This window comes from Microtus oregoni, unplaced genomic scaffold (assembly GCF_018167655.1).
Source record: "Microtus oregoni isolate MIOR12 unplaced genomic scaffold, Mior012 000017F_ref0000208, whole genome shotgun sequence".
NCBI lineage: Eukaryota > Metazoa > Chordata > Mammalia > Rodentia > Cricetidae > Microtus > Microtus oregoni.
The window spans coordinates 29,316,390-29,342,995 of NW_024543076.1; the positions used below are offsets into that span (position 1 = coordinate 29,316,390).

Here is a 26,606-nt window from a genome sequence, read left to right on the forward strand (position 1 = left end):
TGGCTTGTTGCTTCAGCCTGAGTATCTCCTCCTGTGTATATTACAAAGCTTCCTAAGCCCAGGCCATTCTTTCCTCGGTGGTAGCAGCTTTCTTTTGCTGCCTGTAGTATTCTTACCATTTGCCCTATGGTCATGTTTAGTGTCCCTGACATTCAGTTCACACCAAAAGCTTCCTGTTTTAAAGTCCTGTTTTTGAAAGAGTATTTGTTCTCACTTCAAATGATTTCATGCTTCTTAAAGCTTTCATGCTGAATGTAAAAGTAACACAACACAGAAACTGTTCAACAACTTGGCCATTAACTAAACCATATTCTCTTTAGAAATTGCATATACATATTTACTGTAAAGACTTAAATATCCTGGGAAATTAAACAATACATCTAGTAGTATGTTTTTAATTATACTTACATCCACTGGAAACATGCATTCATTAAGCCTAAGCTTTTTTCTTGAAATATTTATATCCTTCTTTTTCCACACTCAAATATTAGAATACCTAATTAGGAAATTGCGAAACAGGAGTTTATGCTTCAGGACATTCCTTTCCCCTGAAGTTCGTCAAATCGTGAGACCCCAAAGTTGAGTATCTTTAGCATCATTCAAAAATCTCTGATGTGACTTACATGTCAACTATGCATCTATACTGAACTTGGCTCAATTTAATATTTCTATAAATAAACCTAATTCTGTGCAGAGAAGTTCTAGTAACACAAGCAGCCATGGTAAAAATGATGACAAGAGGAAGCTGATCAAAGCTAAACCTTGTGACGAGCATTCAAGATTTCAGATCCCGTCAGCATGCTCAACCAATAGATTAATTAAAATTGCAATCCAAGAGTTCAAAGACAGGTATTTTTTAAAATTATTGTTCCAGACTTCTGTGTTGTTTCACTAAAGACTCATTTTCTATTACATTTTAAGTGATTAAAAACTTGAACAACTATAGGATGTATCTTGAAAACACAGTTGCTCATAGGATAAATTTCCCTACAGTAGCAAGAACACAACTATTTACATGTCTGCATGTGCTAGTTAGCACTAGCAACGAAATATACTTCAAACACATGAAAGTTTGTCGCTACAGATATGAGGCATTGAATTTTTATTTTTTATAAATAAAAATTCTGTTTGCTCATCTTAGTTTGTTAGATTGGTATTTCATCACAATTGTAGTCTTTTTGTCTGGGTCCATTTGCCTTTGTTAATTTCAATAAAATTCTCACCTGCTCTGCAAAGTCCATCCCAGGTGTGCTCCGCTGGGTTCTAGGATGGCCATCATCCCATAGATTTCAGTGAATATGACACCCATAACCACAGAATGCTCAAGACGATCAATTAGCAGAGCATAGCCTAAAATGTTGACATTATCGCCATCTCACATATGTTCATCTTTTGTTAAAATATCAACGCTGTATATGTATTCAAGTGAATGCCATGAGACAGTAATAGAAAATTAAGTTCAACATATTTGAAACCACATAGTGTGTAGTTGTTCTATAATACTTGTTGAATAATGAATATGCAAAGATATACATAAATGGATGAACAAATGAAATCAGGCAATAAGGCACCTATCTAAGACTATCACATGGTCACTGAGAGGAAATAGAGAACAAACATTATACTTCTAACTGTAAGATTTCATGAAATTCATAAAAAGCTTTCTTTTGGTACTTAAATATATGTATATATGTGTGTATGTATATATATTCAATTTAACACATACATTTAATTCAATTTTATATGTGTATGTGGATGTTTGTATCCCTATAAATTACTTTTACTACAGAAAATTAATTTTAATATTAAGTAAATATTGTACTCAATAATTTCAACTCATAAACTGAAAAATATAATAAATTATAAAATTACAGTCTTTGTCCACAGTTTGATAGAATGTAAATTGATTTATTTATTAATTTTTTCTTTTATTGAAACTAGATTATTTTCTCACATAATATATCCTGGTTACAGTTTCCCCTCCCTCTGCTCCTCCTAGTTCCTTCCCATCTCCCTTCTCATTCAGAATCACTCCCTTTCTGTTTCTCATTAGAAAAGAATGGCTTCTAAGGGATGATAATAATAAAATAAAATAGATAAAACAAAAGCTATCACATCAGAGTTGGACAAGACAAATAAACAAAAGGAAAGGAGCCCAAGAGCAGGTGAAAGAACCAGAGACCCACTCACTCACACTCATAAAAGTCTTATAAAAACACTAAATTGAAGCCCATAACATATGTGCAGAGAACCTGGTGCACACCATTTCAGGCCCTATGCATGCTTCCTCAGTCTCTGTGAGTTCATATGAGCTTTGTTCATGATTTGGAGGGCCTTGTTTACTTGGTGTCCTTCATTTCCTCTGTCTATTACACATTTTTTTTGACTCTACTGTTGGGTTCCTGTAGCTCTAAGGGGAGAGATTTGATGGAGACATCACATTTAAGGCTGACTGTTCCAAGGTCTTTCACTCTCTGCACAATATCTGACTGTGGGTCTCCGTATTCCCATTTGTTGCAGAAGAAGGTTTTTTTCTTTGATGATGGTTGAGCAAGGTACTGATCTATGAGTATAGAGGAATAGCATTAGGAATAATTTTATCAATCTTAGTTTCTGTTGGCGTTTGTTTGTTTTTAAGACCAGTAGTACTTGGTTTTTCCCTAGGACCCTAGGTTATAAACTGAAGCAGTGCCAGATTTGGGTTCTATCTGGATGACAGTGGACCTTAACGTGAATCACATGCTGGTTGCTTACTCCTGCAAGTTTTGTGCTATCATTGCTATTGCATATCATGCAAGCAGGACACCATTATAGACAAAAGGGTCTGTGGCTCAATAGGGGTTAATGTTTTTCTTTTGGTAGCATGCAGGGTGCCTTCCTGTACCAAAGACAGTAGGATGTAGGGGTGAAGACTCTATGTAGTTACCAGCTCAACTTCTGCATGTTCAATGAGCTGTGTGGGTGCTATCTTCAACAATGGAGCCTTACTGTCAGTTTGCAGACAGCAAACAATAGTCCTGGCTATAGCTTGGCTTGTTTGGGGATTTCCATGGGGCCTTTGGCCAGCAAGTCTATTAAATATATATCAATCCTGGTACTGGAAGCTACATTTGGTGACAAGATAGCCAGCTGGGGCTCTGTCTCCAGTCATTTGACAATTTCGCTGAGATATGTATATATTTTAGGAGTTGTCTGCTGCACTAGGTTTCCACACCACCCTTCAAGTGGCACTTAATTTCAGCTATCTTTCCCGGTTTTTCCTTCATCAATTCCTCTCTCCTCTTCCTCTCTCCTCTTCCTCCTCCTCCCCACTAGATTCTCCCAGTCAAGCTTCCCCATTTATCCTGTTTAACTTCTGTATTTCCCTTTTCTAATTAGAACTATTTCTGCCCTCTAGTCCCTTACTCTATTCCTAACTTGTGTGGTTCTATGAATTGTAGTTTAGTTATCATTAACTCAACAACTATTAACCACATATAAGTGAATATATATGCTATATTTGTCTTTCTGGGTCTGGAATACCTCACTCAGGATACTTTTTATTTTAGTTGCATCCATTTGACTGAAAATTTCATGATGCTTTTTCTTTTAATAGTTGAATAACATTCCATTAAATAATGTACCACATTTTTCTTTACCCATTCTTCTGTTAAAGGACAGCTGTTTCCAATTTCTGGCTATTATCATACAGCAGCAACACACATAGTAAAGCAAGTGGGTTTGTGGTTACATGAAACATCCTTTGGGTATATGCCCAAGAGTAGTAAAGCTGGATCTTGAGATAGATTGGTTTCTATTCTCCTGAGTAAACATTCCAGTGATTTCCAAAGTGCCTTTACAAGTTTGCACTCCCACCAGCAATGGATATATGTTCCTTATTCCATATTCTTACCAACATGTCACTTACTTTATTGATCTTAGTCATCCTGACAGGTTTAAGATGAAATTTCAAAGTAGTTTTGATTGCATTTATTTGATGGCTAAGGTTGTTGAATATTTCTTTAAGTTTTTCTCTGTCATTCATTTCTTTTATATTTTACAATTTGGTAGAGTACATGTTATTAAAGTATTTTCTTATGCTTCTCTGGATTTCCTTGCTGTCTGTTGTTATATATTCTTTTCATTTCTAATTTTGTTAATTTAAATATTCTCTCTTTTAGTTAATATTCTTGCCTTTTAGTTGATTTAAAACGTTTTTTAATCTTTTGATTTTCTAAAAGAATCAACTCTTCTTTCTATTGACTCTTTGTATTGTTTTTTGTTTCTTCTTTTTAAATTTCAGTATGGAATTTCATTATTTACCATCCTCTACTTCTTTTGGGTGTGATTTCTTTTCATTTAAGAGCTTTCTGTTGTGTGTGTGTGTGTGTGTGTGTGTGTGTGTGTGTGCATGCTCAAGTGTACTTCCTTCTTTTGATTTTATTGAACTCTTTATTTTCTTTGGGTTTTTTTGTTTTTGTTTGTTTGTTTTTAGATATAGTTAACCTCTTTATGTTTGAGGAGTTTTTTGTTTGCTTATTTGTTTACTGTTAATGTATTTTATTTTTTCTAATTCCTTCTGTAGAGTTTGATATACATCAAGATAATCAAGATAAAAACTGTATAAATTTGACTTTATCATGGACTGTCTTATTTTCTCCATCTGTGGTGACTGAAAGTTTTGATAGGTTTAGAAATCTAGGCTGGGCATCTTTGGTCACTTAGTATCTACAACACATCTGTTTAGGCACTTCTGGCTTTCACTCAATGGAGAAGTCAGGCATGATTCTAATAGATCTACCTTTATTATGTTCCTTACTTTTTTCCTTTGTGGCTTTTAATAGTCCTTTTCTCTGTATATTTAGTATTTTGGCTCTCACATTTTGAGGGGAATTTCTTTTCAGGTCCAGTTTGTTTGGTGTTCTTTATGCTTCTTATACTTCAATAGGAAAGGCCTCTTCTATTGGTTAGGGAATATTCCCTGTTAGGTTAGGGAAATTTTCTTCTATGATTTTGTTGAAAATATTTTCTTTATCTTTTAGTTGATCTTCTTCTCCTTCTTCTATTCCTATTCTTAGAGTTGGCCTTTGCATAGTGTCCCAGATTTCCTGGATGTTTTGTGCCAGGAGTTTTTTAGTTTTAACATTTTCTGTTATAGATGTATTAATTTCTTCTATCATGTTTTCAATGCCTGAGAGTCTCTCTTCTATCTTTTGCACTCTTTTTATGAGTCTTGCCTCTGAGGTTTCTGTTCCAGGTCCTAAATTTTCATCTTCACATTGCTCTCAGTTTGGGTTTTCTAAAGATTCAGTTTATCGATTTTATTTCTACTTTCAGGACTAGGACAGTCTTTCTTTGTTGTTGTTTCATGTGTATGTGCGTGCGTATGTGTTTTCATTTCCTTACAGTGTTTGTGTTTTCGTAGATTTCTTTAAGGGATTTCATCATTTTCTTTTTCAGGACCTCTGTCATACGCTTAAAGTCTATTTTAAGGTATTGTATTTGTGCTTCGATTATTTTGGAATACTCAGGGCCTATTATGTTAGTGTTGCAGAGCTTTAGTGGAGACATGTTTTAGTTGGGTTTCTATTGATTATATTTTTATGCTGGTATTTAAGCACCTGGGTTTGGGAAGAATGTAATTCTAGGTGCTAATATCTAGTCTTCTCTTTGTTGGGTATGCATTTTGTTCCTTGGTTTCTGTTTCTTCCCTAGTTCTTAGGAAAGTGTGATATCTGTGTTGCCTCATGGGAAATTCTTTTGGCTCTTTTTGGTGTGGCCAGTGGAGCTCCAATAAGAATGTGTTCCTGGATATTGGGGAAAAAACACTTAGGAATGTGGATGAACTGGGGTGGGGAATGGGGTTTCACAGGAGGGAGGAAAGCAGTGTGCTGCACTGGGATCTACTTAGTTCGTCCCCTGGGGTTGGGTGCAGAGAGTGAGGAGAGATCACAGCAGAAGGTCTGCTGCAGAACTCCACATGAGCCTGTGGGTTTGGAATTGGAGGAGAGGAGGGGGAGATGAAGATATTGAGATAGCCTACCTATTTCCCTGGATAGAGTTTTAACTTAATTTTAGAAGATTCAATTAAAGTCCAGTTTGCATCTTGATTTAATGGGCCTATCCAGACTAGTGTATAAGCTGTTAAAAGTTGTTTTTAATAGATAGGTGCTGAAGTATTATTTGTAATTGAATGGCTATTTCTTTGCTTGGTACATTTTTCATTTTCCATCTTGACTTTATCAACTAAAATATGCTACTTTTAATGGATCTACTCTGTTTAGAAGTGCTGTAGGTAAATTATCTTAATTTATGTTTTCCCTCGGGTTAGTATCAGAGTGGAGGGCACTCTGTGTTCTACAGTGATATCTATGTTTATATAGAGATAAGTTTATACCCAAGAAATTTAATGAAACACTGAATAACCAGAGATAAAGATGCCATGAGCTACAATCTTGGACTTGTGCCAAGTTTTTCAATGTTTCCCTACTCACTGACCATAAGGGGCTTGAAGTTTTCAACATTATAACATCTTGCCCAGAGTACTTATTTCATGTATTAGGAAAATCTATCCCCATTTGCACATGAGTTAAATGATTTTTTTATATAATCATATGGCTTTAGAAATATATTTTAAATTAAAATAGAAAACTTCCCTATTTCCACCCTCCAGCCCCTCCCAGATACTGTCATTCTAACCCTTTTCATGTTTTCCCCTGAAATTGTTTATTTTCATTGATTATCACTATTATTACATACTTATGTATATGTATGCACATATATATATATATATATTAACACATGTTTTAAAATCTACTTTTGTTATATGCTTTTCATCTGTACTTTTTTTTGTTAACCTTAGGCCCTTTCCTAAATGGGCTATTGACTGAAGGAGTTCCCACAACACTTCCCAATTTTGTCTAAATAAAAGGTTTCTAAGTCTAATACAAAACTATATACAATAAGAACAAATATCAAACATTGTCCAGGGAAAAGAAGAGGCAAAAACACACATAAAAATTTGAGCTACAACCAGCATAACTAGCATCAAGCAAGAAACATATGCTAAATGTCCAGTCTAAGAAAATTAGCAAATAGCAGAGACTATTTCAATAGTTAGTCTATCTTGAGGAGTCTAAATATTATATTAAAATGTCTTGCTAAGTTAGTAAAGGAAAGTAACTATGACTATCTAGTCTTCAACCCTATCAACGACCTGAGAAGAGAAATAATATTACCTGATTTAGAAGCAAGTGCAATCAAGCAACTTCCAAAAAGTGAAAGAAATGACAAAGACAATCAGATCCCTGGTCAATCACCCAAAGTCTCATTTGCAACATTAGGGCAACCAATTTTGGTCTGGAGTATCTGACAGACCATTTTCAGAGGGAGGACAATGTGAAAGACCTTATCCTGACAAGTTTTGATAGTGGCTTTTGCTTTTATCCTGCTTGCCCATTTTAGACAATATTATCAGCAGTTGAAAAAAAGACAGTTCTTTGACCAAAGGCCAGTTTTGCCAAGAAGAAAACAAGCTCCAAGTGGAGTATCTTTGGTGCACAACATTCTCTCAGGAATAGATTGGTGTTGCCAGGAGCAATTGTATTTCATGTCAACAGAATCCTGAATTATTTAAATGCCATATTCTAAAGTTCTTTGAAGTGTTTGAAGATTGTCTATCTGTGTGGAGTACAATCTTTGTATATCTAGAGAACCTGACTAGTCTAACTATAAGTATGACAACCATGGATGACTATTGACATATAATTCTTAATACCTATATAGCTTAAAGACTAAGTCTTCACATTATCAATTAAAGAGATATCCAACAAATGAGGACAATGACTCAAAATGTAAACAATACATATATAAGTATCTTTATCAGAGGGAAAAATGTATAGTACAATATGACAAAACTCTTAAAATTGCATCAATATACAACATATCTTAAGCAGAGGTAGAAGCATGAATATAATATGACAAAATAACTTTGTATATGTGTACAATAATTATAAGCAGAAATAGTAACATACACAGTATAAAAATATAATTTGAACTTGTATCAATATACAAATTATCTTAGACATATTGGGAGCTGAAATCTAGGCATATTAAAGAGGTCCACATAGCTTGGAATGGAGTATAACAAAGGTTTATTCATTTGGTGATAAAATTCACAGTAAGGGTAGAGAGCCACAGTCCTCTGTGGGTGCTGGAATCTGGAAACTGAATTCAGGAAAAAAAGGGCCATGCATGCTTTTGGCCTGCACTTATAGTACTTCAGATCATGCCCAAATGGACTGGTATTTAAAAGGCTATTGGCTGAAGGAGTTTCCACAGCATGCCTTTGTTGCAATTGTTTGGTTTGATCTTGTGGGATTCTCGGTAGAGGGAGCTAACGGGAGAGGCTGTTCTCTAATTCTGTTGCCTACTCTTGGGACCCTTTTCTCCTGCTGGGTTGCCTCACCCAGCCTTAATAGAAGACAGGATGCCTAGTCTTTGTATCTTTCTATCCCAAGGCTGACTGATTTACTTGGAAGTGTTGCACTATTTCTGAAGAAGAGAGAAAGTAGATGGAAGAGGAGGGAGATTTCTGAGACAGGTTGGGAAGGGAAATGAAAGGAGAAACTAATAGGGCTAGGGAAAAATTAATTATTAGATTAATGAATAAAAATTAAAAACCTAAAGAATTTAATCATTTCACCCTTTTGACTCCTTCACAATTTGTCATCTGAATTAAAAGAAAGAACACCAATTGATGGAATTGATATTTAAATAGCATAACCCTTTCTTCATCTAAAAGAAATCATTAATCAAATAAGAAGTATAACATTGCAAAACAAAACAGACATTAAAAATAGATATATATCAAAATATAGCTAAATAAATGCTAAGAGTTGTATTTACCTCATTTTTGTACTTATTTTTGCTTTTAATTATACAGGTTTTATGTGTGCGTATGCGTGTGTGTGTGTGCGCGCGCACGCGTGCGTGCACGCGCACCTAAGTGCAGTTGCCCACAGAGGCCAAAATAGACTGCTAGGCTCCCTGGTAGTTGCAGGTGGTTGTAAGACAACTTTCCAGTAAGAAGTATTGCTTTATACGTAAAAATAAAGTAACTAGCTCTTGTACATTTTTGATTTTATTATACACTTCTGAATTAGAAATATGCTTATTTGTACATATATCTATAAGCTGAATAGATATCATTAAAGTCTACTCATAAACATCATGATAATTTGAATAAGTAGTTCAATTATGTCGATATCCTTTTATCGTCATAAATATACAAATTTATGCATCAACAATTTGTAACTTCTATTTTTAAAAATTAAAATAGATTCTTTACCTGGGACTGAAGAAACCCTCATGGAGGAAGGTGAAGATTTTGAGAGAACATCAAAATTAACAGAACTTGTAAGTATATTAATTTGTTTTTGTTAAATCCATAACAAAAAGTATATTTATTTGTTTTCCTAAATCCATAACACACACTAACACACACACACACACACACACACACACACACACACACACAGACATTGGGGGCCAGGGGAGAGAAAGCACCAAGATAACATCCACAAAGAACAGAAATAAGCATTCTTTTTATGCAGAACTCTTTAAATGCATTCACTACTCCCTATACGAGGCAGAGTTACCATAGCAGCAGGAGACCCCTTTACTGAATAAGCAGCAGAGCTGTTTTAAGCTCTTTGGGCAGTTGTGGGAAACTTGATTGAGGTGGTAGTTAATTCCTATGGAAAATTTAAGGTGATAGTTAGTTCCTGTGAGATCAGCTTTTACTAGAGCATAGGCACTTTCTAAGAGCTTATGAGTTGCCTTGTTCAACTTTGCCAAACTCAGTAAATTGAACAGTATGCATCCTAACAGAAGCTAAATGTTTTCTTTATCTTGAAAGCTTACATATTTCTTAATACCTGCTATTTTCAGATATGAAGCCCCTGCTATTTTTGTTAAGTCTTTACCATGACAAAATGGGATTCTGTTTCTGATTTTTAGTGAAATTCAAGGTTAAAAGAATAAATACTGGAAAACCAAAAATTTCTATGTAAATTATAAATATAAATGACTTGAAAAGATTTTGAATTGCTCCAATACTCCGGCTAATACAGTCTTTTAGATTTAGATGCTGTTCATATGGTACTGGCAAATTCTCTGTGTGTTTGCCTAGGTTCCCTTCACAAGGTCATACAGACCAAGGAGTTTAAACAATAGAAACATATTTCTTGCTGGATGTGGAGGTAGAAGGCTGAGATAAAGCTAATGTCTTGGAGACGTCTGTCTTCTGCTCATGTCATCACATAGTTTTCCTTTTCTGTTGCTGCTGTATCCCCATCCTCCTTTTACCCAAGATGAATCGCCAAAATCGCCACCGATACTGGCTTTAAGTACCTTAGTAACTGTATTTCAGAGAATCAGATTTTTTTAGAACCCCATTTACAAACACATTTTGAGATAATCATACAAATTTTAGAAATATAATCTATAACCCATGGTGCTGTGATGAAATGGCATCCAGATTATACAGCATTTTATTATGGTTGTCATTTTTTCTTTGGGATATCATGGTAAAATTAATTCTTCTTGAAAATGCTAAAGAAATTAATGCCTACTTTCTAAAACATTATTTTCACACTGTGGATATCCTGATAATTATTAAAATTTTACACTTCTGTGTTTCTTCTAATGTATTGTTTGCCCCTGCATTCTGATATATAACCTACTTTTTTATTTATTGTCCATATCATCTTAGATATGGAATACAAAAATCCAGAAAATTTTGTTTTCTAATTCTCTTTTCTTAACTGAGTATTTGCACATAGTAGACCCATAATACATGTGTTTTATATTAGTTGCAAAACTCTGAAAAAAAATCCTCAGCAATGAGTTAAATTCACTAGAGCCCTAGAAACAGTCAGTGCCTTCTTCATGTTTTATAGCAGTTGGTCATTTCTATCCCTTACTTCTGCATTCCCAGTCACTGTGCCACCTCTTGTCCTCAGTATGGATATCCATGGCTGAGAAAACATGCTCAGAGAAGCTCAGTCACTAGACCATTATTGGAGCACTATATTATTACTAAATATTTTCTTGTGTAGCTCACGACTGCTTCCTAGCTACTAGTCCTAGTTCTACTACGACAGCTTAAAACCAATTGGTGTTCCTTCTAACGACACTCAGATATTTGTAGTTATTTTAGTTTTCTTTCTATAGCTATGCTAAAATCCTCTGGTCAGAACAACTTAGAGGAGGAGACGATTTATTTGGATTGTGCCACTAGATCACAGTCCATAAACGAGGGAAATCAGGGCAAGAACTCAAGAAGAATTAAAAGCATGGAGGGATTGTGTTTGTCAGCTTACTGTTTCAAGCTTAGATAGCTTTCATACATATCTCAGGACTGCCTGCTAAGGGAATGATGCCACCCACAACGGCTTGGACCTCCTACACCAATAGCAGTGAAGACAATCATTCACAGATATGCCCACAAGTCAGTGCGATCTTGGCAATCTCTCAATTGAGATCCCTTTCTCAGATGACTCTAGTCAATGTTAAGTTAACAATTTAATCTAAGATATAATACGCCAGCATGCCCCATCCTAGACAAATTAAAGGCAACACACAATTTATACTTTCGATCAATGCTTACATTGTCTACTTTCAAATACTTTCTCTGAGTAAGATTGTACTTGTCAAGTCTCCTGTAAACTATGAGTCAAATAAAACCAAATTCAGCACTTTAGATATTGATGTCACATCAGAGAGGACAGCAGGATCTGTGATTGAGACAAATAATACTTTTTGATTATTAATCAGAGTTGCATCAACTTTTTTGGAAAGGTCATTTTCGTATTTATGAACTCTAGGGCACCCATAATGGCATAATAGGAAGGCTGGATTGTCATTCAGACTGTAATAACTTGTCAATCATGATTTTCTCAGAGTTTTATTTTACCATCTGTGAATTCTAGCAAATTTTATGTTTCTCCCTGCATGCCTAACAGGAGTAGGAATAGTGACTCATGTCTGTAAATCTACCGCTTGGGCAGAGAAGATAGGGGAACAAGAGTTCAGGGTATATAGCAAGTTGGAGGCCAGTCTGGGCTACATGAGATCCGTCTGATCAAAACAATTTTTTTAATTAAAATGGCACTACAAGATTTTTCTCCAGATTCTTTTATCTAATAGCCTCATCAAATAATCTCTGTCTACAGTGTTTGTCTTATTTTAGAACTTCTAATATTCCAGTGGGAAAAAATTAATTAACTTTGTTTATTCAGATTATTTGTAAGTGACTTCATATTGGCTCTTAGAGATGTTTACCTTCTTTCCATAGTGATCAAACAATGCTTTTTCTAATGAAAAATTTTGTTGCATATCAGTTTTGTTTTTATTCATTCAACAGATTTTAAATTCGTAAAACTTGTTTGATTCTGTTTAACTACAGCTAAACCATTTAAATCTCCTTTGGCAATGAGTAACACTTAAAATAATGCATAAAAATTAGTATTATAAACATGACAATTTTTATGTGATAGCTGTTTTTAGTATGAAGAAAATGCAGATTTAATAAGCTAATTATTTTGGGATGATTATATTTTACATGTAAATAGCCTAAAGTGTGCATTGGTAGGATTTTGGACATTATTTTCCATAAACCAAAGAGAAAAAGTTAGCAACTTTTTCTAAATGCTAATATGGAATTCAAGCAAAATAACTTTTCTTTCAGTTATTGTAACAAATGTACAACATATCAGAGAAAATTTCCAGTGATATTCTCAATGAATATGTCACAGGTAGTAAAGTTATTTCATTCCCAATTCTGCTGTCTCTGTTTCCTGGCCTTCCTGTTGAGGGGTATCCATGAATAATTGGACTTGGCCTTTTATACTTTTTTCCTCATGGCTGAATCTGTGCTTCCAATCTTTCTTGTATATTTTAGTATTAGAAAGACAATGATTAAATTTAGATTATTTTCTTTCTCCACCACTCAGAGCAAATCATTTTTCTGAAAATTTTCTCTTCTTTTTTTATGGTCTAGACAGTTTTTTTAAGCATACACATAATCCATGCAGATTAAAACTGGATTTGTCAGGTAAATCCTTTTATTAAAAATGGGTGGACAACAAAACGTCTTTAAAAGGAAAATCCGATTAAAGGCGTGCACGCCTTTAATCCCAGCACTCGGGAGGCAGAGGCAGGTGGATCTCTGTGAGTTCGAGACCAGCCTGGTCTACAGAGCTAGTTCCAGGACAGGCTCCAAAGCCACAGAGAAACCCTGTCTTGAAAAAACAAAAAAAAACAAAAAAAAAAAAAAGGAAAATCCGAAGCAGCAGGTATTGTGGCTCAGCTTCTTGAGTGTGATAGATAACAGCTGTTTTAGATCAGCAATTGCTGAAGATTTGCATAAAGGTTTTTTCAAATTTTACAATTCCTATAGCACTCTTAATCTTAAGTTTTTTTATTTTATTTTCAAGATATTGATTAATTACATGGATCAGAGCAAAAACATAACTGGTTATCATGGCTTACAGAAAACAGAACAAAAATTAAGTGCAGGACTTCTGCTGAGATTTCCTGAAACGCCCGGGAGTAACTGAAAGTTATATTTTCCTTTTGAAGTATTATTTACTGTGGGATTTATGTAAAATCGGCTAGAGTTAGTGTGTTATTACCAATTGTACAAATGTGTAGCACACTGTCATTTCCTGAAGCATTTCTCACGTGTGGCATTAACTTTCCTGGCCTTTTGTCTTTCTGTGACTTAGTCACTTTGAAGTTGATAACCTTCCTGAGAATTAAGTTACACTTCCTTTTAAGAGAGCAAAATGAGGTTTCATGGCATTTATTGATGTATGAAAACATAGAGTCAAAAAAAAAAAAGAGCACAAGACAATTCCTGTTTCTTAATGTGGAAATTCTTTAGATACTAAGTCCCTGTTAAATAGCTACATGCAATATAAAGCATGCACGAACCACACCATCCTCATTAGCTAATCTCAACAGACAGAATTTGTCATCAGATTAAATACACAGTGAAAGCTTGAGTTTGAGGGGTTGGGTTCTAAGAGGTGGTTCTTTACAAAAGGAAGGGATCATGTGAATTTGGGGTCTTATAGATTAGGTTTTCTTACGTCTTTCACAGCTGAAGAGGTTTGAGAGATTGGGGTGTCAGCACACAAGGGAGGTGCTGGCATTGAGGAGAGAAATAGCACACACCTCACGCTGCTATGGCCACCTTCATCCTGCTGCTAAGGTTCTGGAGATTCTGGAATTACCTCCGTATAAAGCCTACTCCGTCCAACTAAATGCCAAGTTTGGTTAGTTCTAAGTCTGTGAGATACTGTGTCTTGTGAGTTAGTAAATGAAGCACCTGCTTTATTTGATCCTCTACTGCAAACTGGATGACATAGGCTTTTGTTCTTGGCTGATAGTTTTAACCTCTACCAAGTACTAAGATTTGGACCTGTCTGTAATCAGAAAATCACATATTTGGTTCATTTTCCAACAATTACATGCATATTAATTTTACAATGCATTTATTTAATAAGGTCAAAATAATATCAAACCTTTGATAATCCAAAGGGTTGAATATAAAGAAAAAAAAGAAGCATTTATGTTTATAGTAACTGTAACACAAATAATTGCCTGATCACTTCAGAGAGTTTTGACAGTAAGAACATTGTTCCTAAATGGGAATATTTTGATGAATTGTTTTTTGCTCATTTAAAGCTTATTCCTCAAGTGGTGTGCATAGGAGAGCACAAAGCCTCTGCATTATTTCTTTTTTCTGTCTGAATGTTAATAAGCAAAATAGAATCTTCTTATATTAAATCCTGCATGCTTTGGGGAATTGTATTAAAGGAGGAATTCCATTACACACAATGAACATTGATTGCTCAACCTGGAGGAGATCTGTAATCTGCTGGGATCTTATGGCTTTTCTAATATGCAGGTTGCTGACATACCATTATGTCTATTTTCCGGTTGCTTGACTGTTGCTTTAGGCCAAGTAGTAGGTGCTCACTAGTGCTTCAGAGATTCATTCTTCTATTTCTACTCTTTCTCTTGTAAGTCATACATGTACACATTTGCAAAATTAAAATGAAAAGGTGATAACTTGAAAGCAATATAAAGCGCATATATCTTCTATATATATGATTAACCATTAAACTATTTACCTAACCATGGATTTTGCTATCTGTACTTTTCCCCTTATCTTACTAATGTGGTTGTAGCCCACTCCCATCAAATCTACCCTATAAAATTCTCTCTGCTTCATTGTCTTTACAGGATGACATTTTGAGACATCTTATAAATTCTTTTCTACATTGAAGTATACTATTATGCAAGTAAATTGTTTTACATATTTTATAGGGTATATACTTCCATGTAAATTGATGTAAAGTTTGAATAGCTTGCTGAACAAGTTTCAACGTTTTTCTTGCATTAGATAGTGTGTATGGAAAACAGATCGACTATCAGCATTTATAAACTTAAATCTAAGTGTGTTTTATTGGACTTATACTCGTAGAAAATAAAAAAAAAGAAATGATGTTCATTACCATCTCATCAGGTAAAAGCCTTAAATTATGGATGGTTTTGTGTCGTGAAGCAATGTGTTGACAAGTTGCTGGCAGGCGATTGTAGCGATGAATTGTCTCTAAAGAACAGTGATGAATGCATGCTGCGCCCAGTGCTTGAGGTTATCATTTTCCTCCTTTCCTATATGGAATTTTGCTTGGCTTTTATGACTTACACATCCAGGATGCCAGTAAAGCTGCTAGAGATGAGGTCCTACAACAGGTCAGTTTATCTGATCAAGTTTTGAGATCTGTCTGGTGTGATTTTCCTTTAAGCATTTCAGAGATGTTGTTCTCTAATAAAATATCAAGAGTGGAAATATTGGGCCAAACCTATGCAAATATTACCTTTTAAAATATCGAAGAGTTTTGAAAAACGTAACTTTTAAACGTCATGTTTATACATGAAAAATGACCTAATAGGGTGAAGTATGGTACAATATGTGATTAAACATTAATTGCGGCTTTGGAAAGTAATTCAGTCTTTCTACATCCTTTCAGCGCCTCTCAGAAGTATGACATTATTGAGATGAGTTAAAATTTGTACTTATGTTTTAAGGTAATGTGGCAGGAGAATGTTCACAGGTGCAAGCAAATACAATTGCTCCTCCTGGGTAGATGATAACCCAGAAGACATGGGGCGCTGTGCTCCTCTTGTACAAGGATCCTACCACAGTCCATTCATTTTTGCAAAGATGATAAGCAAAAAGGAAAGCATTTTTGATATTTTCAGTATTTTGAAGTCATTTTGACTCCTGTAGATTGTATTGGATTCATATGTAACTGGACTGAAGAGGAAGGAGTGTGATGTGGATGACGTTCGTGATGAGAAACAAAGCCCAGCGTCTTTGATTATAACTTGTGTGGGGCATGCTCCATGAAATGCATTATTATGGAATCCTTTAATAGATGTAGAAAATCATTATGTTCATAAAGGGATTTCCTTCCATTCTTGTCTTTTTTTTTTCATCTAAAACAACCAAATACAGAGTTCTTTTCTAGAGAAGCTTGCATGTTTGTACACTTCATTTAATCTTCCAACCACATTTATTTGGACCAAATCTTCTTTTCTTATTATAAAAGTGCTTATAAACATAACTCAGGAATGTGCTTATTCAGATAAACTGAAAAAAATCCTTTCTATTTGTTGACCTTTTATTATTTGTAAGTGATTTTAAAATAACTTAATTTTTAAAAAATTCTCATGAATGACTATTTTGCTTGCATGTATATTGGTGCACCAACTGTGTTTCTAGTGTGCCTGGAGGCCAGAGAGACGTTAGAGTTACACACAGTCATGAGCTGCCATGTGGGTGCTGTAAAATAAACCCAGGTCCTCTGAAAGAGCAGGTCATGGTGGTAGTTACTGACTCCACTCCCCAGCCCCTATATTCTTCATTTAAAAAAGAATGATAAGCACGTTCTCAAAGAATTTTATATAGCTAGTTTTAAAGTCTGTATATTAGTGTGGCCTTGTATCATATTTCATTAATGTCTTCTTATTGTTCATCTTGAAAAGTGTAGACTTAAACTTTAGTGTTAAACACCAAGATAATATTGACATACTTGAGCAAATGTCAGACTTTAGGTTGGATTTTCCTATCATGTTGTCCTAAGTTATCAATGTGATCAGGAACTTATGACATTACCTAGGAACTCAGCTTGCCAGTGCCATGGATAATCTTTTATATCTCACTTCCTGGCAAATAGCTAATTCCAAGTCTCTTGATGTACTGCACAAATATTAATTTTCTCTGTTTTCATATGAAAAGAGCTATAAACACTGACTTAGTTTGCTTGGGATTTGTTCATGGGGTAATTCTTTAGAGGAAACACTGTGCATATAGATTTTAGATGGTCTCTGAATGCTTCAGGCAGGCTAAATTTTTTAAAGGTCAAAGCCTGTAGTACTTTAAAATTCTTGATCTGTTCCATAAAAGTCCATTTGGCTTGTTTGCCAAGCATCAGAATGGCTTATCAGGATTAAACATTCTTACATCATATGTAAGTAAAACTAAAAATAAAATCTCATAAAAGTATTTTGTTCTGTCTGTAAGTATAAAAACGTACTATTTTAGACTTTTAGTTGGGCTTCTTAGTTAACTACACTTCTTAGATTACTAATTAATATCTTAAAAATAATCGTTATATATATTTGTTTATTTAGTGTATTTATTTTTGTGTGTGTGCATGCAATGGAGCTTGTGTGATGTTAGTGGACAACTTGTGTGACTTGTTTCTCTCTTTCTACAACGTGGGTTTCTGATATTGAACTCAGGTTGGCAAGTTTGGTCACCAGCACCATAACTCACTGAGACCTTTGGTTGATACTTTTCAAAAACTTATTTCTTATTGCTGTGTATGATACGTGTAGTGAATGCATGTGCCATGGCAAGCATACAGAGCTCAGAGAATAACTCTGTGGATTTAATTCCTTCCTGTTCCCTTTATGAGAATTTGATCCTCGTTTGTATAGTGGTGAGTATCCCCGCCGGTCACGTGGGAGACCAGGGTTCGATTCCCCGACGGGGAGCCAAAAAAAAAAAAAAAAGAGAGAATTTGAATACGGTCCTGAGTCTTGTGTAGTCATCATACTGAACATATTAATCAATACTTTTGAACGTATTTCTTAGACTGTGGATTTTCAAAACTTTTTTCTGTTCAACTGGTCATGTCTTTCTTGGGAAGTTTTCCCCCAGTTGACTTTGTCAGCATTTTTTACATTACAATATTTACTCCAGTTCACATTTGTTGCAACCATTTTCAATAACTTTTCATTTGGTATTTAATGTTATAGACATTCAATTATACAGAAGTCATATTTTTCTCTAATTTTTTTTCTTACTTTCCAATATTAGATAAACATGAACCTTGTAGTTCTTTGTAGTTTTCTTTTGAATTGCTTAATCAAACTTGAATTCTTTCCTTGGTATTATGATGCAAGAAATTAGTAATGTTTCCAAATAAAATTTGCATCTGTTACTCCCTTTAACTCAGCCCAGCCTTCCTATGTCCCATCACACCCCCGGCAGCAGCATGGGTTGGAAACCCTAACCTTCAACACATGCTTTTTGGAAACTTCTATTGTCCAAGTTATTATTGCATTTCTTTCTTACTAATTTGAGACTTTCTTTGCAATTTCATATACTCTGGAGAATAATGGCACAACATTTACTGAGTTTTAATTTTTGTTATAAAATCCCCCTTTACCAATGATATTCTAATGTGATTTATACATGGAAGACCTGGAATTGTGTGACATGCGATGATTTGTCTTTATTTCTTCTGTTCATAAATAATCCAGCTAGATTGGAATGCCACCCCAAGATGCTCCAAATCTGGAATCTGTTAATGTATCTACTCTATCAACGTAGCAGTGAGGGCTGACATCTCGAGTTTTGTGCTGCTCATGTCTTAGTCATTCCAGCTTGTCATGTTCAATAAAAAAATCGATTTCCATTTAAGTTTATTTTGCAAAGTCAAAGAATTAAGCCATCATATAATATTTAACTGTTCTGCGTCTCAGCTTTGTAACATGTTTTTGTATATAGTTTTTAAAAGATAAGTTTATTCCTGTTTGATGCTCGCGTGCATGTGTGTGTGTGTGTGTGTGTGTGTGTGTGTGTGTGTGTGTGAGATGCCTAGACTGATCTCAAACACAGTTCCTACCTCTGCCTCTCAAGTGATGAAATTAAAACACTGCACTGCCATTCCAGGTGAAGTTGAATAGTTTCTTCTTTCTAGAGAAGTTTACTGCATTTGTTTTTCCAGCACAGTGGGATGTATTGATTAGTTTTAGACTTAGTTTGGTTACATAATTCAAAAGATTTTTTTGTTGTTGTTGCAATTTTTGTATCATTTCTGCTATGAAGCCTAAATAGTATTCATAAAAATCTCATGATTTAGAGGTGCGATCAAAATCTTAGCTTCCAGTTATTTTGGTCAGTCTTTTGGGAAGTCTTGATCCAGAAATAACAAAACCTTTTTTGGGCAAAAAGGAAGCTGGATAATTTGTAAGCAAATATGTTTCCATGATGTCACAACTAAAAAAAAAAATGCCGTGTTTCATAAGAATTTTGAAGCGGATGTCTGTATTTACTTAAATCTGAATTTCTGGAAATTCCTCATTTCCTCTTGGATTTTCACTCATGTTTAAAAAAATGTGTATTAGGAAAGTATTTACATCTCAATAGTGAAGCATCTCTGGAAAGAAAATTTCTGGAGAGAATGTTTTATCAGTGAAGGAAGCGTAAAATGTTCCGTGCCTGAAGGGATGAATGCTGAGTGACGCCAAGAAATGTAGAGGTCACAAAAGTTGAGAAGAAATCATCTAGAATCCATGTTTCGAAAATAGAGACAGACATATCCCAGCCCGGATGAATGGCAGCTGGAGTCTGAAGTGAGAGGACAGGTATGCAGACCTGGGAAGCACACGCTGTTAGACACTCCAGGAATAGGGCTTCCTTCCACTGTGTCTTGCTGGGGCAGAACCCCGTCAGGCAGAGTCTCTATCAGCAAAAGGAAAATCAAGAATGCTTTCAGTGACTATACATATTTGTAATATTTTCCATTCCCATTGTAGTTTTCCTATCTGAATGTCATTCTCTTTGTAGTGTTTTCCTCTAGGGAAGGTGTTGTTCTTCTCAGGACTTCTTCCTGTAGAATAGCAACATTATAGCCTCAAGGGGAATGGCCTTGGAAGCTTTCTCCTTCAGTCAGGGTGAGGCAGTCACTAAGACATCTCTTCACATCCCATTGGACCCATTGGAACCTATTCTTCTACACAATTGTCTATCCTAGGAATTTCCAACCTGGAGAGAAGTTGCATACCCTTTCAGGAGGTCAGTCCTTCCAACCAGAGACCCATTGCTGTAAATATTTTGAAGGGGAAGATATGTATTAACTACTCCCTACTGCAATGAGCTGCTTATCTGACCAAGCTTGAGAGCAGCACACATCTGTGGCTATAAATGTAAATATCCAGGAGGCTGTTTGATACTAACCCGTAACCAATACATTGTCAATAGGTTCTCCACTTGGAACTATGATTTCCTAGCCATTGGTTTTGACCATATTTATAACATCATGCATAAATTCCCTGCTAAGGTGTTTTTAGATGCTAAGGAATTTATGCTTGTGCATGGACAAACTATTTTTCCTCTATGCTCCCTGTCATCCAGAGAAGTTTCAGGGTGGTCATCTGTGCCTGTAATTTGTTTTAAAAAGAAAGATTATCCTTCCGTATAAAAACTTTGAACTAACTACAATTCAAGCTATCCTAAAATTTGGTATTTATTTTCTTATACCTTACTATTAAAATGTACAACTTTCTGATTTTTTTTGCATGCAAGACTTTTTTTCTGCTTTATTAAGCAGTTTAATGCCTTAAATAACTAGAATACATTATTCTCTTCAGAGAAATTCATCTTGAAAATTTTGAATGTCTTTTTAAAAGCCTGACAATTATGTTTGTTTTGGCTAAGAATTAAGCATGCCCAAACACATTAGACAAAAGGTCATTAAATTTTTCAAGACTGATGAAGATTATATAGAAGAGAGCAGTTATAATTTATTACATTTTAGATAATTTGTTAATGTATCTAATAAATTCAGTCCTTGCAAACTTAATTTAATATTTAACTATATCTTTCAATAGCTCATCAACTTAAAAAAAGAAAAAAATTCTAAGTTCAACGTATTAAAACTCAGGGCCAGCACATGCACTAGGACCAGGGAGATGGTGAACTATGCCTGGGCAGGGCAACGCCAGAGGAAACTATGGTGGAGGTCCATAGTGGTCCTGATGTGCAAACCAGTTGTTCAACCTGGGTATAGAGCGAAAGACTAATGGAACCATCTAGTAGCTGGTTCCCTCCGAAGTTTCCCTCAGGATAGCTGGTGCTCTCGCCAAAGCAAATAACTAGAGGTCTTGGTGCCAAAATGTATTTAAACTCAAGATTAATTATTAGAACCTTCATAAATTGTCTCCTTCTCAAGGATATATCCTAGCTATTACTGTTACTTTCATTTTTAAGGAACAATATTTTTTAACTAAATTGTTTTAAATCTAGATTTGTGAAAGACTAATTTTCTATGTGGTGTGTGTGTGTGTGTGTGTGTGTGTGTGTGTGTGTGAACCACTGAGGAATTCTATCCTTAGAGACTTATACACCGTGGAATTAGGTCATTCAACAGCACATAGTAAATGTACCATGGAAAAACCCTCTAGCCCACTTCTGACTAAATTCCTATAAGACAACAGGGGACAAGAAAAGATCGGTATCCTGGACCAGTGACTTCTTCATACATCTGTTGATATAAAAGGAAAACAGAAGTCTGAACTAGGACAAACTTTATTTTTTAGAAGTTCAAGCACAATGTGTTCATTGATCTGTGGATAGTAAGACTTTGCTCATCTATAAGATGTCAAATAAGCAGCTGAGTTCTGATGTGTTTCCAAGTCAGTGAGACAGCCTGCTAAACTCTGCCTTCCCACAGCTCTGAGGCCAGTTCTCAAAAGTCAGTAACACGTTTATATGGGCATTTCAGTTTAGTGAATATTTTTGTATCAGTTCAAGAAACACATAAACATTGATACTTCCATTTTAAATTTGTGGGAAAAAACCCAGAAAGAGCATCGTCTCAAATCTCATAGCTCTGCATATCACTGGGCTTGTTCTGAATTTTAGCAAATAGATGGCAGTGTAGCTTGTAGAATGAGCCATTGGGTTGTGTGAGCCCTGTTTTATGTCAGTCCAAAGAATTCTGTGGTGTGATTATCAACATTAGAATATTTTAACCAATAATCGAATAAAATAATAGATTTTTGTATGTCAGTGAGTCATATTGTTCAGTATCTTCAACCTCTTCACCTGCTGCTGCCTCCACTTTTGTCCATAATGAAAAATTAATATTCTTCCTGATATTTCTCATACATTATTTGATATTAATACTCATTATCATAATAATTCTCACTGAGAGGTACTCCTTCTCATAACCGTTATAAGAGACAGTATTCCACTTCTGCTAATTATTCCTGCAACTTCCTGATGGCTCATTTTCAACTCTAAATATAAATGCTTCTTTTGACACTTGTATTATCTAATAAAATACCGCATCAATGCCTGTCTTGGTGTATAGTGTGGTATATAGTGGTCTATATGGTCCAAGTCAGTTAGAATGAGCAGAATCTAATGATAAGGAAGCCCAAAATCAATCAAGGGGCTGGATATCTGGTGAAACCTTTAAAAGAAGAGTGTTTGTACCTGTGTGGGTATGTGGTGTGTGTGTGTGTGTGTGTGTGTGTGTGTGCGTGCGCACGTGAGTGTAGAGATAGGGAAAGAATTTGAACTTGTTTTTGTTTGTAGGTTTTAAAATAGGAAATCAACTCCCTTGAGTTAATTATTGAACCCACTCTTTTGATATTGACCTTAATCCACTCATAAGAGCAGAACTCCTAGGACCTATCCCTCACTGGGATTCCAAACTGCAGTGGGAATTAAGGTAATATTTTCCTGTTGGGAACAAATCATAACCACAACATCGCTCATATTCCATAGTCATGTAAAACTGTGACTTGATGCAACAAGTCCATCCAATAGCCCAATTTCAAACATTTCTTTATAGGCTACTTTTCAGTAGCCTTCATTCACATCTACGTGATGTGTGTATTCTTGGACCAAACCTATCTATATTATACCTTTGGACTTTGAAATCCAGTGTTTTGGTGTATCCATCTCACTTCCTTAGATCCACTGTTGTCCTTCTTTGACTTCCTCAGGACTGCAGACTCTATGTCATGTCCACGCTCTCCTAGATATGACCTCAATTGTGTACCTGATAGAAATACTACCCGTTCAAACTTCCATTGCTGCTAGTTCCCAGGCTTAATATTCTCATGGCCTTCTGTTTCATACAAACTATTCCAGACCTGATACTAATTCCCTATTCCTCAAAATACTAAGTTAGCAAGTGGTGCGGGACCATAGCCTGTATTCTGTCAATATTTTAAATAAACGCTATTTGGCCAGTAACCAGGCAGAAAGTATAGGTGGTACAACCAGACAGGAAGTAGAGGCGGGTCAAGGAGAACAGGAGAATTCCGGGAAGAGGACAAGGTCCTGGCCCAGACACAGAAGAAGCAAGATGTGACTGCCTCACTGAAAAAGGTACTGAGCCATGTGGCTAACATAGACGAGAATAATGGGTTAATATAAGTGATAAGAGTTAATAAGAAGCCTGACCTAATGGGTCAATCAGTTTATAACTAATGTATACCTCTGTGTGATTTCTTTTGGGACTTAACTATGGTGGGAACCAGGCAGGACAGAAACTGAGACAATAAGCAAGCAAATACAACTAAAGAAAACTTGATCCTCTCATGCGGGATGCACATTAATATCGTATAAGTGTATGTTCACTGGTGCAAAGAGTCTCTTTCTTCATTTGTCATCCAAGAGGCTTTGAGTTGCCCTGTCTCAAGAGGGCTTTGTTGGGGGAGGCCACTATTTTTTTTCCCCAACCACCCTGACTTGAAATAATCACCCAGAAACTGTATTATTTAAATCACTGCTTGGCCAATGACATAAGTGTATTTCTAGCTAGCTCTTACATCTTAAATTAACCCATTTCTATTATTTTATATTTTACCATGACACTTGTGGCCTACAAGCAAGGTTTCTACTAGTGGCTTGTGTCTTTCTCCTCTGGTGGCTACATAGAATCTCCTGACTTGGCCTATGCTCTCTATATATCTTTCTTAGCCTGGCTTTACTTTGTTACATCGGCCAAAAGCAACTTCTTTATTAACCAATGGCAATAAAACATATTCCCAGCATACATCAACTCCCATACCAGTGCGTTGACAATACTTTCTTTCTATTTCTTACACTTCCTATTCTTCTGCCATATTTTGAATGTTTCCATTGTCATTTTGTTCTCAACATTATCCTCCCAATAGGAAACAAATACAACAAATAACACAGATAATTTTATTGTTTCAAATTGTCATTGCTTTCTGGCTACTGGTTTTAGGTACAAAGATGCTCCAAAGAATAGAAATTCATGCAAGAATAAAAAAAAGCTACAAAACCACACTAAACCTCAGGATAGATGCAGAAACTGTAATTTTTAGATGTCTAAATTAATTAATCCATCTATCAAGAATTCAAATGAAAATATTTCTCTAGTCATTGTGTCCCATGCTGTGGAGAATAGGAAATCATATCATGCATAATTTCTATTATCAAACTTTGTATTCTAGTAGTAGAAATAAGATATTCCTTAATTAGAAATCTGCTAGATTAAGTTGCAATGTAGGAAAGTAATAGCAATTGTAAGAAGAACTGACATTGACTGATTTTCTTTCACTTTGTGAGTTGTTATACTCAGTGTTCCCATGCACCTTATTGAATTTTCAAAACAAACCAATGATATATTACCTCAGTGTTACTGATGAGTAAATTATTTAAAGGTTAATTAAAATTTCTTGAGGGCACACTTATAAATAGGTTGTGAAATTTCAAACCCACAGCATCTGGTTTAAACACTAGCATTGCAGGTTTAAACATTACAGATGTTGCTAGTGTCAACATAAGCACACACTTAAAAATAAAAAAAAAAAAAAGAATTACCAGGAAAGTGGGACTTGACAGAGTTTTGAAATGTTAAGGAGTGGGTTTTTGTTTTGTTCTCTCTCCCTCCCTCCCTCCCTCTCTCTGTCTCTGTCTGTCTGTCTCTCTCGCTGTCTCTCTTTGTGTGCTTGTGTGTGCATGTGTATGCTAAGAGAAAGCATAAAACACCCTAGGGAGGACAACACGAGGAAGCTTTTTGACTAGAAATAAAGGGTTTATTCAAGCACCAAAGAATCATATATGATTGGAGCAGATGATTTGTGCTCCAGAATACCTCAGTCTTCCACATAAAGATCAGCTTGAAGGTGTCTTGAGACAGAAGAAAGGGGCACATGGATGCAGGATCACAAAGGTCATTTCGTTTGGGAGATTACTGATAGACGTGTGGTCCTGGATCACAACGTGACCGGGTGGCTTAATGTAATTTAGGTCCAAAAGAGAGTTATGCTTGCAGGTTTGGGAAAATGTAATGTCATTTTTGTTTCTTCTCATTATAATATTGAAGTTACATCTAGGAAGCCAGGCTCTGATTGTAAAGCCCCATATATGAGTCTAGTGGTTTATTTGTTGTTAACTGGGAAACTTTGTAAGAAAAAACTTACTTGAGATGTAAACAGAGATTACTTTTTGTTTCTCAGCTGCCCACAAAGAAACTATATTAATTACGACATCGTTTGGCCAATGGCTCAGGCATATTTCTAACTAGCTCTTATATCTTAAATGAACCCATTTCTATTAATCTGTGTATTGCCAGGATGCTGTGGTTTATCAGTAAGGTTCTGGCGTCTTTCTCCTTCAGTAGCTACATGGTGTCTGCCTGATTCTGCCTTCCTTCTCCCTGCATTCAACTTAGTTTTCCCACCTACCTATATTCTGAACTAAAATAGATTAAGGTAACTTCCTTATTAACCAATGGTAATAAAACATATTCTTAGTATTCAGAGGGAAATCCTGCACCTTTGAGATTTCTCTGAAACAGTTAATGTAGTCATGGTATGAGATGGTTAAGGTCTCATAAGTGCATCCATGTAATCATATTGTTGTTCATCAGGTTGTAATAATAACAATAGTTTGTGGGTCTTGAATACTCAGTAGAGACAAAAAAGATCCTCCTGGATTCCATGAATGTGTGATTCATATGAAATATTAGATGAATCTGTCTGACATGGTGATGACTTAGGTGAATTGATGTAATTAAATCTGAACAGACTATAACTTTATAAGTGACAGAATAATAAGGAACCTTTGCTTTCTTTGAGACTTATTTAATTATTTATTGTGTGTGTGTGTGTGTGTGTGTGTGTGTGTGTGATCATGTGTACTTACAAATACAGCTGCTCGCACAGGTCAGAAGAGAACCTCAAATTGCCTAGAGTTGTCGATGGGTGCT

The 26,606-nt window shown here is 35.4% G+C and overlaps 1 protein-coding gene across 8 annotated transcripts in view; it reads left to right on the forward strand.

Annotated features, from left to right (window-relative positions):
• Positions 1-26,606, forward strand: part of CUNH8orf34 (chromosome unknown C8orf34 homolog) — a 381,887-nt gene that overhangs the window by 298,999 nt on the left and 56,282 nt on the right. For all 8 annotated transcript variants that reach the window (XM_041667625.1, XM_041667630.1, XM_041667629.1 and 5 more), the window contains one exon: positions 9,320-9,396. In XM_041667625.1, the coding sequence (XP_041523559.1) occupies positions 9,320-9,396 (77 nt within the window). The remainder of the gene's footprint in view (positions 1-9,319; positions 9,397-26,606) is intronic.